Below are 13,302 nucleotides of genomic sequence, written 5' to 3'. Positions count from 1 at the left end.
TTACCCTTGATTTCTTCTTTAAACCCAACTTTCTTCTCTCCAAATCTTTGGCTTTGTATGTCTCTGAAACTCTCAATAATAATAAAAAAAAAAAAAAAAAAAAAACTTTCAGAATGTATTTACTTTTTAAAAATTCTAATGTTTCCATAAAACACACATGTAAGCAGTCTCTAATAGTGAAGCTATTTCCACCTTGAAGATAAAAGGGGGGATTACCCTGGTAAGAATGGACAAAATGAGCTGAGAGCACAATACAGTTTTAAAAATTCAGGAACACAAAGCTTGGCAGATTAGAGGTAAATACAGGACTTTATTCTGAAGTGTTGAAGTAAGCAACTCTTCTGCAACTCATAAGCATATATGAAGGTTGCTGTGTACTTCAAGATAAACCAAAAAGAATAAACACCAATTTTATGGCTGTTCAGTAATATCTCTCGGTTTACTAATTTTATATGATTTCCCTTAAAGATGGCTTATTTGCTGAACTAAGACACCAACTAGCACACCAATCATTTTTCTGTTGACTAACTCTTTGTTATTTAAAACCCACACATGGGAAGGGGAAAATTACTACTTGTGTAAATCACTTTTACTCCAGATTAGAAAGTATGATGTGTAACACATAAAAACAAGTGAAAAGTTCTTTAGCTGATTAGCTCTGTTGGAGCATTGCTCAGGCGTGTGGTCGCTGGCCATGGTGCTGAAATTGCTGTGCAGCCTACTGAGATAAGAGGCTAGCTGTCGGAAAAGACTTTCAGGAAAACTGAATCCAAGGATGGGAAAAGAAATGAAAAAAGAGACATTTCAGCCCTCCTAAACACAGGAATAAAACCAAATCACCAATGCCACTGTACCTACATTCACAGTTCCTCCTCTTAAATCACCACCTGCCACTGTTTTCTTTCACACCTATGGAATGTATTTCATTCTATCTAAATGGACACTTGGATCTTTTTTCTGAGGCATGTACTTTGTTTCAGTTATAGAAGAAATGGTCCTTCTCATTTTCCATATAACATCCACAACTATTTGTTCTCTCTGGAAATAATAATCAGCTTCTTGAGACATTTAATCCTAACTTGAGCCAGTACAACAATATTCATAAATCTGTGGGTTGTTTTCTAAGCCTCTTCCAAATAAAGAAACATCTCATAGCAGTTTTGTCTGGAGAAGGCCAATATAGGAAAGAAGAGTTGCCCCCAGAGAATATAAGCACAGGTCATTACCTGCTTCTTTTTTCTTGTTTGATCTATACATTAACCTAATGTTCTCCATGCCAGTTAATTCCAATCACTATGGATGATGTAATATAATCAGAGTCTTACTAGAAAAGTAAGGTTTGAAAGCCAAAAACAGTGCTCAACTATTGTGGAGGATCTGAAATATGTTATGATGGAAGAAGAAGTGTCTTAAAGTAGGACCAGAAAAGGAAGTGCCTGAGCCAAATGGGCAGAATTCCATAGCCACATCAATATTTAATAGACTTCCTCCAGCTCATGTGTCAGACAAAGTCACAAAAAGGGGCAAAAATTTGTTCCTTTAGCCACCCAGGATTTCTTTTTCAACCACACCCTGTCTGTTGCAATCATACTAATTTCCTTAAAGATTATGGGGAATAGAAAGAGACGGAGACAGAGGACACCACGACAGACTTTATTCATCTGCCGGAAAGCCAGATGCTTTCTGCTATGGCTTAGGCCATTGATCCCCAGGACAAGCTAAAGGACTGAGAACCAAGGGGGAGGAAGTCCTCTCCTTAGTCACCAAGTCCTGCCCCTACCATTGCCACACCCAGCCTTCCTTGGGCTGAGTTCCTTTCTTCCTTTGCCCCATGGGAGATGGGAAGGAATGGATGGAACAGTTTCCATCTGACCTTGGCTTTATAAGATTCTCTTTACAGACTCATTTCAAGTCTAGAGGAAGGACTCTGGAGGAGGTATCTGGAGCCAGACATCATGATTTCATCTAAGCTTAAAAGCAAAGTGCCCTGTGAGATGAGAGCTGCCCATTAATGTGAGATTATAATGCCTGTTCTTTTATACTTTCCCAGGGAAATGTCCCTTGCTAAGTCCAAGCCATGTTTTAATAGCAGCCACTCTCTGTGTTCCTGTCTCTTAAAAGAACCAGCGCCAAAATAATTCCCACATAAATGATTAAAACAGCATCACGTTTTAAAAGTCATTTAATATTAATAGCATATTTTAATGAAAAAAGCAGCATACTTTGCCAGTAAAACATTAAAATCATCTCATCAGAGAAAGACAATCAAACAACACCCAAAATAACTTAATACATTTCTATAATAAATAAACAATCTATTAACAAAAACAAGAAACAAGATCATATACAGAACTCAGGACTTCGGAGAGCCTCAAATGGATCAGCAATTACAGCAGATTTTGTAAGAATATATCTATATGTGCATCATTTTTGAGTGAAATATTTACAATAGACAAGGTACCAGTCACTGTGGACCTATTTGTGTGTGTGTGCTCCAAAAGGATTCTACGAAACAATGTGCATTTACAAGCAGTGCACTGTCTTTTTTGTTTTTCAAATTCTTTTTTTTCCTACAAACAAACCTCCTAAAAGGAAAAACTGAAGGATTTCTGTAAATGTCAAAATGGAGCAACAAAGCAATTGAAAATGGGGAGACTGGAACACCTTGGTGAAATCTTAGAACCCAGCAGAGCAAGCACTAAGTGGAAACCGCACCTAAGCGGAGAAGGATGCACTGGTTATCGGTCATGCTTCCAACTGCTTCTTCTCCTCTGTTAGAGACGTGCGTGTCTGTGTGTAGGCATGTAAGTGTGAGTGAGAGAGCGCGTGTGTCATGGGGACAATGTGGGAATCCCCATTAAATATGTAAGGAAGTAAACAAGACTTCGGACAGTGAGTCAGGTCTACACGATTAAGACATCCATTACCGAGTGTCAACTCACAAATCAGAACACTACCAGTTAAAACAAAGGGAAAACGACCTTCATTCAAAGTGAGAATATACAAATAGGCTAAAGCGAACACAGTCCAAGAGGGAAGCTGTAAAAATCCAGCAAACTCATAAAAGAAGAAATGTTTGAGCATCACCAGCTGTACTTATCTCCCGGTTTTATTTTTCAGATTAAAGAAGTTTAATTAATTAGTATGTGCACGAAATTAAGTTGCCAGAGAGATAAATTAATAATTTACAGAGGGTTGTTCGGCAATAATCTAATAATAGCTGTCAAGAACAGTGAACACACACAGCAGGCGCAACTCCTTCCTTAAGCATTAACACTTCAGATTGGGAAGAAAGCGGTAAGAACCACAATAAAAATATATATATAATATACAGTGTAAACGCAGAAAATCTGCCATCTTTTTTAAATTCAAAATATTTTAGAGATGTCTCTATCATATCACATTAAGCATCAACTCTAGCTTCGAGTTTCAGTCCTGAATCAATTTCTATTTCTGAAAAATAGCTGCAAAGTGTACTTTTAAACGTGACCAAGGGTGACGTCTGTAAGAATAAAAACAAATCTTACTTGCTCGTTCTTGCGAGGTTTTCAAAAGCTTGGCCTTCTGCCTTCCCGCTGATAGCCAGCTCCACGCTTCCTTTGACGAAGCCGAGCAGCCTAGATGCAGTTAAAAGGGACAAGTCTGCTACAACTTGGCAAATTCCATCTTTTATTTTTCTTCACTTTGCGGGAACCCGCTCGCATTCTCTCTAATGTGGGCTCAGATGCTCGCTCCCTTGCTCCTGGCTTGTTCTGGGTTCACATTTACCGGAATTGTTTCTGATAGCCAAAGTAGAAAGAAAAGAGGCAGAGAGAAAGGGGAAAGAAAGGAGAGGGCAAAGGGAAAGGGCCGGCCTGGAGAAGGGTCCCTAAATGCCGGCGGAGTATTTCATTCTCTTCTGTTTCTGCCTCTGGTTGCAGAACCAGACGCGTACCACGTTTTTCTTGAGATCGAGCTTCTCGGCGATGGCCGCGATCTTTTCGGAGGAGGGTCTTGGTTGGATGGCGAAGTACGCTTCCAGGGAGCGCTTCTCTGGTGCTGCGATGGACGTGCGCTTGCGCTTCTTCTCCGCACCGTTGAAGAGCTCAGGCTTGGTGAGCTTCTCGCGGTGGGATTTCTCGGCCTCCTCCAGCCACGCCTGCAGGATGGGCTTAAGCGCTATCATGTTGTTGTGCGACAGCGTGAGAGACTCGAACCTGCAGATGGTGCTCTGGCTGAGCGAGCCCACGCCTGGGATCTTGAGGTTGGCCAGTGCGGAACCCACATCTGCCTGGGTCACTCCCAGCTTGATGCGTCGCTGCTTGAAGCGCTCGGCGAACGCCTCCAGGTCCCGCGGGTCTGCATCCACGTCGCTCATGCAGCCCATGTGCGAGGGCAGCCCGTGCGCGTGGGCCATGCTCAGAGCTGCTTGGTGCATGGGGTTCATGGTGGCCATGTGCGGTGCGTGAGCAGGAGTGGACACCACGGTTCCGTCCGGGCCCGCCATGGCTCCCAGGGCCAGCCCGGGGCTCAGGTGCTCCAGCAGCTCGCCCTCCAGAGCCTGGTGCGGCTGGTGGTGGTGATGGTGATGGTGATGGTGGTGGTGGTGGGTGCCTGCCAGCGCTGACGGGTGCGAGATGGGCACAGATGACGAGGAGGCTGCCGAGGTGCACGGGATGGTGTTCATGGTGTGGTAAGTGGCGTCCGGCTTGAAGGGACTGTGGTGGGGCGGATGGTGGTGGTGGCTCTTACTCTGGGAGACGATGTCCACGGCGGCCAGAGCCTCGGCACGGGCCAGCAGACTCTCATCCAGCCCGCCGAATATATTGCTCTGCAATTGTAAGTAGAAGGCACACATTACGCTCAGCTGGGAATTGTGCGCGCTCTCTCCGGAAGCGCCGGCCCAGGGCTCGCCACCGCCACCGCGCCTACAACATTCCCAGAACGTTAAAATAATAATAACGACAATGATCCTGAAACTCAGCAGTGAGGAGAGAAGGAAAGCCTCCGCGAGAAGCCAAGGTGCAGGGGGAGGAAAGTGAACCGCAGAAAACACAACACAACACGCGCACAGGCAGCATCCCAGGTCATAAAAATTAATATGAAAGGCAAGACCCGCTGAATACTTAAGAGAGGGGGGATTGGTTGGAGGTGTGGGGTGATTTGCTGTGCAGACATGAAAAAAACATCAAGCAGATAAAGGGGGCTGTCAAAATGTGCCTTTAAGCGGTGATTATGCAGACATACGCACCGGTGGGGTTGGAAGACAAGCTCTCCGCATCGCCTCGGAGCCCCCGCCGCCGCCGCCGCTGCCGCTGCTGCTGGAACTGCTGCTCCGGCCTCCGCCGCCTCCGCCACCGCCGCCGCCGCCGCCCGCGTTGCTGGAGCTGCTGGGGGAACTCGCCGAGGGCGCAGCGGACGCAGAGGAGCCCGGGGAGGCGCTGTGCAGCGCCGAGTACTTGGGCTCCACGTGCAGGCTGCCCGCGTGGGGCATGCTGAACGCCTGCTTGCTGTTTAGGGACATCATCATCATCCTCCCTTGCGCGACGCGCTGGTTGCTGGCACACACTGGCCCCAGCTACTCGGCCCCTCCGGAGAAGTGCCCGGCGGGAGCAATACAGGAGACAGCACTACAAAGTTGTGCTCCGCTGCCACGGTCTCCCGGCTCTGCTGGCCGAGTCCCGGAAGCTAGCTCGGCTCTTGCGTCGCCTGCTGGGTCTGTCGGAGCTGTTGCCCTGCTCCGGGTGGCGCTGGCTTCAGACCTCAGCGCCCCAAAGTGCCCCAGCTCGTCGAGGCCGTGGAATTATAGTCCCCTCTTCCCGCGCCTGCCCCCCCGCCCGCCCTCCCCCCTCTTTTTCTCCCCCTCCCTCCCTGCCAGGAAACACTGGCTCTGGGTGGGTTTCTGCTTGCCCTGGCTCCCCGTCGGCTCCCCCGGGCTCGGATCCTTTCAGTTCTCCCTGTACCAGCCGCTCTGGCTCCGCTACGGGACTCGCTGCCTTCTGCCCCAGCACGCGCTCTGCTGTTGCCACCCCTGCGCCTACAACTCCTGCTTCCAATCGCACCCCAGTTCAACCTCACCCAACTGGGCAGGTCGATGCTTCAGTCACTGGGCAGTGACAGTCACCTAAGTGCCAGCCTCCGCCCCTCCCGCTGCTTCTGCCAGATTTCCGCCTCCTTAGGAAAAGAAACGCCCCTCAGAAGTTGTGTTCCAAGCCAGCCTTGGACGCGACTGTTCCTGGATTGTGCGGTGCACCTTACCTGGCGACCTGCTCTCCTGCCCCCTGCTTACCACTAAGTTTCAGGGACCCTCCCCTCCCGGCAGCTCCAGTGACCCTGATTTCTCAGCTGCCGGCCAATGCTGAGGATCTGCTGCTAACTCGGGTCCTCTGCTCTGCTCTGAGCTCCGGTCTTGATGCGTGCTGAGGTCAGCCCCTAGCTTTGCGCTCCGCCGCCCGGCGGGTGCCTAGTGCAGAAAGACGTGGATCTGCCCGGCTGCAGGGCTTTCTCTCCCTCGATTTCCCTCAGCTCTCAGCGGATTGGACAGCCGCACAGCCCGCTAGGGTCGTCTGTGCGCATGCGACTCCCCCCTTTATGGGCATATCCCCCTCCAACACATGCACACATTCCTCCCCCCCCTTTTCTCTTTTTCCACCTCTTCCGTATGTCCAGTACAGGGTGAGTTGGGACTTGGGAGGATCCCCTGGCAAACCCAGACTCTGGATTTATTATTCTTCATTAGCTACAATCAAAGGAAAAGAAGCAACTGACAGGAAAAGAAGGGCCAGAAATACAGAGCGCATGTGCTGCCGATTGCTACCACCACAACACACACACAGACACACACACGCACACACGCACACACGCACACACACACACACACGCGCACACACACACACCCTCAGGGGCTGGCATAAGCCCCACTTATCTTCATTTCCACAGTCGCTGCGTGCAGAGACTATTTTTAGCTTGCACTTTGCTCGCACTTTTGTGCTAGTGCATACCACTTTTCCTGGAAGTGGACACACACTCTGTGTTCCAGTTACAAAAGCAAACAGTGTGGCCCCCTCCCCAGTCCCACCTCCCAAACACAACCTATTTATTCTCCTTCATGTTTCCATCCTTCCTCTACTTCCTGTGATGTTTGGGGCTAATCTTGCCTCCACAGAGCACAGAAGACACTGGGTGCAGATACGGTGAGAACCTGCCAGTGGCGGATCTGGGACGGGGTGGCCCGAAGCAGGTGCAGAAGCTGGGAGCTTGGGAAGAAGAGCAGGTGCGAGAGCAGGCGGCAGGCCTAAGAGGCATTGGTGCGCGCTAGAACAGAGACAAAGTGGAGGGCAAGCGGAAAGGGGTGTCCTCCGGGAGTCCGCACCCGGAAGCCCTGAGGCAGTAGCGGCGAGTAGGGAACCGTCGGTCCTCCCTTGACCTCATCCAGGCCGGAGCTGGCGAGTTCAAGTTGGGAAAGCTGTGATCCGAGTTCCGGAAGAGAAAAAAAAAAAAAAAAAAAAAAAAAAAAAAAAAAAAAAAAAAAAAAAAGAAAAGAAAAAAACCTCAGCTTTGACCGCGCGGCGGGCTCTGTCCGTGGTGCTTAAATCTCTGCAGCTTTTCTTCTCCAGTCTGGAGCCATTTCCTGCGTAAAGGAAAATAATAAACAGTAGCCAAAGGGGGTTCCTGCGAGCAGTGCTCTCGACTGAGAGCCTGGAGAAGCCTGGGCACGGGACTCGGAGAGGGGGGTGCTGGCATGAAGGAACGGGGCTGTGCAAGACTGTTCAAGTAAGTGCTTAGGTGTTTAATTTCTACCTCAACAGCCAAGGTAATTTTCAAGGAAATAAAAAAAAAAAATAACACTGTACAGTTCTCACTGTCTCAAGCCTCGCAAAATGAAATAAATCAAAGGTAAAAGCTTGAGTATCATTTAATTACAGTGCGAATAGCGCTTTGAAAGAAGTAGAACAGTATCTCTAAACAAATTATGACCCAGCCAGGAAGGAATTATTAGATTGAAATTTCATTTAGGCTCGGGAGACACCAGCTTCACTGTGTAATCTGCTATGCCTCATCTGATTTGTATGCTTAATTCAGCTTGACGAATTTATTAGTTTTCATAATAGTGAAAAAATGAGCAGCACTGTGGCCTGATGCATTGTGTGTACTATAAATTGTATGTCATCGTGGAAACGCTCTAGCCTATAGAAATCTTTTATTAATGTCAGTATAGGAGAGAATTTTTGTGCATGCCTTAGAGAGGTCCATGCCCAACTCCAATGCCAATGTGTCTCACTGGTCCATTAACATATCGTCATACTAATTAGACCACTTCATCAGTGATATAATTTCAAACTTCAAATTATGTTCTAATTAACAAGGGTTGTCCAATTTGCTTAATCTTCAAAAGGCTTTGCATGGTCTAATTAGTATAAACTGTTGAGCATCTCTAAAGCCTAATAAAAATCCATTAAAATATGTGGGTGTGTTTTTTATCAGTGTTGACTGAGTAAGGACTGCTTTGCCAAAGAAATTTTGAGCAGAGTAGGAAATAACAGGAAATTAAATGTTTTCATCCACCGAGTTCCCCTAAATTGTTACAGAAGTGAATTACAGAAAAAGTCTGTGGTATTTCAATTCCTAAATAGTGTTTATGTGAATAAATAAAAGCACAAAGATACCAAGGAGAAACTCACACAGGGAAAGAATTCTTCTCTGTCATTAGGTGTTTAATCAGCTGTGAAAAGCAACCCTGAGGAGCTGCCCAAACACCATTGTGGCAACAGTCTGCTGAGCTTGAATTGCAAAATCAAATATTTGGGGTGTTTTGAACCTCTCCTTGTCCCTCCTCTTCCATTGAGCTTAATCACTTGTAATAGTTGTATTAATGTATGTTGTCACCTGGGAGTATTGAGAAATGCATATCGTTAATATGAATTAATCTTGATTTTAATACCAACTGACAACTGATCTCTAAAATGCTAAACACTTGTCACCACTTTATATGGTAAATAAGGTAGTGTAATAAATTCATGAAATAGAAAGGGTACTGTTGAACTAACTGGACAAACTTTGTTTGCTATGGAATTTATTGATTGAACTATTTCTTTGAGCAAGAAAACTCCCAAGAAACTACTTTCCTGATGATTTAATTCCTTAAATAATTTTTTTACCTCTGAATTATTTTTCAGTGATATCTCTAATTCCAAACGAGAAAAGATAATCACTGTTATCTAATTACCACGTGGAGGTTAATGTGTGATTGGGGAGAAACAGTTTCCTTCCTCCTAGAACCTAACCCCGTTTTCTCCCTCCTAGAAAACACATGCATTTTTAAAAGTCAAGTCAGAGTTTGACTTCTTTTCCTACTCAAAGTGAAAAATGAACAACAGCGGTTGTGTTGCATTAGAGAGAAAATGCAATTCTTCCTTCTTCATCAGGACTTGCAATCTTGCCATCTCTCTCTTCAGGGGTGTCCAGAATACCAAGGTCCTCGCGGCGATGTCAATAAGACCCATTTCAGTCTCACCCACAAGCATTGCTGCAAAGGACTTTGGTGGCTGTGGAATGTGGAAGCTGCTCTTGGAAAAAGATTCCAGATCCACTCCCTACCCTCCTTAGCATGGGACATTTAAACTGCTGAAAAGTTGGCAATAAATCCGGGGTGCGGGGGAGGGAGCAAATGGACCCAAATTAGAAACTTTACTTAGGATGACCTTTGTCTGCAAAGGATCCTACCCAAAACTCAGTGTCTCTGCCAACCTACACATCTACTCAAGTAAATGGAAGCCCACAGAGAAAAAAAATCTTAAGCAGAGGGTTGAGAAGTTTATTAATTGTATGATTAGAGCACGGGTTCCCCTCTCTCACTCTCTTCTCACCCAGCCTCTTTGTTTGACTGTAGCTTCTGTCCCAGCGGCTGGCTGGCGGTGCAGACAGATGTAAACTGCCTCCCTCCAGGCGAAGAGGAGTTCACCAAAGATTCCTGGCAGCAGCAGCAGGGTCCCTGCAGTACAAACCCACCACCCAGAAATCGACTGATGCTGGAAGCCATCCCAAGGGGGCAAACCACTGTCTCCTCGTTCCTGGGTCCTAATTTACTATTAAAATTTTAAGTAGTGTATTCATATTTTACTGGACTTAATGTGTTTTATTAAAATTTAATCTATTAAGGGCAGCATGATTTCTTTGTATTTCGAACAGAATTGAACTGCACTACAAGAATGATTTCTCAAAAGACAGATCGGCCCTACTCAGTGCACCAACACATTGTCGAGCTAAATGAGCGTGGGTAAGGAAGGGAAAGGGGATGAATGCATAAGTCCCAAGTGATCAGCAAACTTGCTTCTCTTCTGCATGCCGGACGAGCCCTAAACTCTCTCACTGGACACTGACTTGGGATGTGGGAGGGTGACGAAACTCCCGAGCCTTGGTTGTGCCTGGGGGTGGAGGTGGAGGCTTGAAACTCCTGAGGACTACCAAGAATCTCTGAAAAGATCAGGAAAGGACTCCGGTACTAGGCGTTGAAAGAGGGGTCGGTGGTCACCAGGGCCCCCGTGTTTTGTTTAACTTTCCCCTTGGAGGTTAGAAGACTTCCCGATCTCTCCACATACAGCACTTCCCAGAAGGTTCTAAGGAGATCCTAGCCTCCTTCATCCCCCACCTCCTGGACCCACTGGACAAAGAAGGTCAAAATTATGTGGCTGCCAGAGAGAGTGTGTTGCTCCGGGGGAAGGGGGGCAGGAGATTTGATCCCGAGCCACGTGGAAGGCTTGTATCCCCGAGTAACCTGGCAGAGGAGAAGGGGTGAGCTGGGAGAGGTCCGAAATGAAAACAGCACTCCCCCTTTTCTTGGTGGGGTGATGAGGGCAAAGAACAGCTCCCTCTGTTAAAGGGGGGAGGGTAGCTGGCAGCACCAGGGCTCCTAGGGGTCCCAGCTGTTGCTGCTGGTGGGTTTGTCACGGCCAAGAACGGCAGGAACTTGAGAGAGAAGAAAGCTGATTGGACCCTCTAATAAGACCTGGAAACCAGGAACCTCAAAACTAAAATCTGGTGGCAGAGAGGACCCAAGTCCCCCTCCTCACGCCAGAGAACCGGATGAATCCACACATCTGTACACACTCTCAACACACACACACACACACACACACACACACACACACACACACACACACACACACACACACACACACACACACACACGCTCCTTCCCTCTTCTTCCCGGAAAGCTTAGGGGCGGAAATCCAGCCAGGAGGTCTTCCTGACCTCCTGCAGGCTCCCCTGTTTTTCCTCCCAGGGAACTTCCAGGGTCTAGTCATTGTATTTACCTCTGTTCAAAGTTCAGTCTGGTCACGAAATCAAACGGAAAGTATTGGGACAATCAATGTAGACTTTTTGCAGTCATTGGCGCCTTGTGCTTCTTGGAATGAAAATAAATGCAAGAAATCGAAAGTTAATTACTTGAAAGAAATCCAGAAATCCCTGTGAATAATTTATCCAGTCATTTTTAGTAGCTTTTGTGTTCGGTTCCCTGTATGTTAACTTCTGGAGACATACCTGCCTCCTCACAGGTGAGGCTCCTCACAGGTGCCCTCCACCTCAGACAGCCCCTTTCTTCTGTATCATCCTGCCTGCACCAGCCCTGACCACAAGTCACTATGTTTCCTCTCAGGCTGCAATCTTCAGGCTGAGTGTTGTATAGAGTAAAACAAAATTTAACATCGCATCCATTCTCCCCTTCTCTGTCTTTCTGTTCATTGAGACTAGTACACCTGAGTTGGTGTGGGATGTTTAATGCTAGATCTGATACTAGATCCCATGGTAGATGACAGGCCAGGACTGCTTCTCCAAGGGAATGGAGGCCCATCAAAAGCCATTCTGCTGGTGATGAAAAATTGATTAAATGGTGGATTTTTTTCTTCTCTCAAGGGAAGGGTTTCCCTCATACACTTTTGAGTGTCATTATCTTCCTAACGACCAAATACAAAGTATCTATTCTGATTAAATTACTCAGCCAGGCATTTCGTCAGACTACCAAACTTGGAAACCAGTTTCTTCCTCTAATGTGTGTTCTTTTCAGACTCACTTTTTTTTCTCCTCATTTAGCTTCTAGTTAAGTGAAAATCTTTGTATATATAAAATGTTAAAAGACCTTTCATCCAGGACTCGAAATAAAATAGATGCTCCCATGTTACACCTCTGAGATGCTGGCTAAGAGCCAATAGCTTTTGCACGCACCATGCCTCTGACACTGGCCACCATTGGGGAGTTAACAATTTGATGATGACTAATGGTGTGGCCAGTGGATGTGTATCAGCAGACAGTACCTGAATCTATTAGCACAGTAAGGGTAGCTCCGTGGAGGCAGGCTCTTTCATAGACACCTCATAGAAGGCTGAAGTAATGTTATGAAAGAATGAAAAATACATTGGGGAGCAGCTTGGAAACTGAAGTACATTTTGATTTAACTTACATTAACAGAAATGTAATGTAAAAGTGAAAGGATCTAACAAAACCATTAATAATTAAAAAATAATTACAGATGGTCTATCCTTACTATTCATAACCACTCAACGCTTTAGACAAAGAAAACGGAATACTCTTAATGGGAATGGGATGTGAGCAGACTACTAACTAGAAGTCAACTGGAGACTGAGCATTTGTCGAAGGACACGAGTTCTCCTTGTTCCCCCACCTGCACTTTTTACACTCGCAGTCAGACCTTCCTCTTGCGTCAATATACACAGCGAGTGCACAAGAGTGTCCAACAGACATCTCTTGAGCAGTACTAGCTGAGGAGCACAAACATCAGATGGCTTGTCCCTGAGAGCCCTCACTGACACGTACGTACAAGTGCCTAGGGGGCGGGGCTTTCTAAGAGACTTTGGTTGGGCAGCCCCACCCCCAGCCCCACAGCACAAGGATTTCACAAAAACAATGGCCCTTCACAAGCAGTGGTTTGTTCCCTCGCCTGTCATGATCTTTTTCTCACAGACTCATTGAAGCCTCTTTCTTGTGTCTTACTATTTTTTTTTCACTGCATGAATGCATTTTTCTGTTCCCAATTTTGGGTTTGTTTTATTCCCAATATGTATTTTTCAGCATCCAAAGTCTTTAGAGTGGTGTTCTTCACAGATAATCAGGTTGTAAACCTTTAATCATGCACTAGACTTTTTGTAAAGGTGTTGGGAAGGAGACACAGTGACTCCATTCTGATTTTTTATTGCATATTCTCCTTTATTTTGCTAGAGAGACACATGGGACTGCCCCAGAGCTCTGTTGATGTTCCAGGCACTGGGAGGAAATCAAAGCCACCTGACATAAAGCAAACTTCACTGC

General features: G+C 46.4%; 1 protein-coding gene across 1 annotated transcript; it reads right to left on the bottom strand.

Moving 5' to 3' along the window:
- Positions 1-2,171: 2,171 nt before the first annotated feature.
- Pou4f2 (POU class 4 homeobox 2) lies at positions 2,172-5,750 on the bottom strand. Its single transcript, XM_028892911.2, has 2 exons — positions 5,231-5,750; positions 2,172-4,810 (listed from the first exon to the last, which is right to left on the bottom strand). Exons 1-2 carry the CDS (start codon positions 5,510-5,512, stop codon positions 3,869-3,871), a joined length of 1,224 nt encoding a protein of 407 aa, XP_028748744.1. The 5' UTR covers positions 5,513-5,750; the 3' UTR covers positions 2,172-3,868.
- Between the last annotated feature and the right edge of the window lie 7,552 nt (positions 5,751-13,302).

The sequence above is a fragment of the Peromyscus leucopus genome, chromosome 5, assembly GCF_004664715.2.
Source record: "Peromyscus leucopus breed LL Stock chromosome 5, UCI_PerLeu_2.1, whole genome shotgun sequence".
Taxonomy (NCBI): domain Eukaryota; kingdom Metazoa; phylum Chordata; class Mammalia; order Rodentia; family Cricetidae; genus Peromyscus; species Peromyscus leucopus.
Note: the sequence above shows the minus strand (reverse complement) of the source record. Positions and strands in the feature narration are given on the sequence as shown.

Bases quoted from the DNA above. Each gene is read 5' to 3' on its own strand.
- Pou4f2 (XM_028892911.2), bottom strand. From the start codon at position 5,512: ATGATGATGATGTCCCTAAACAGCAAGCAGGCGTTCAGCATGCCCCAC. The intron at 4,811-5,230 runs GTGCGTATGTCT...TTACAATTGCAG, and splicing joins CTTGTCTTCCAACCCCACCG to AGCAATATATTCGGCGGGCT.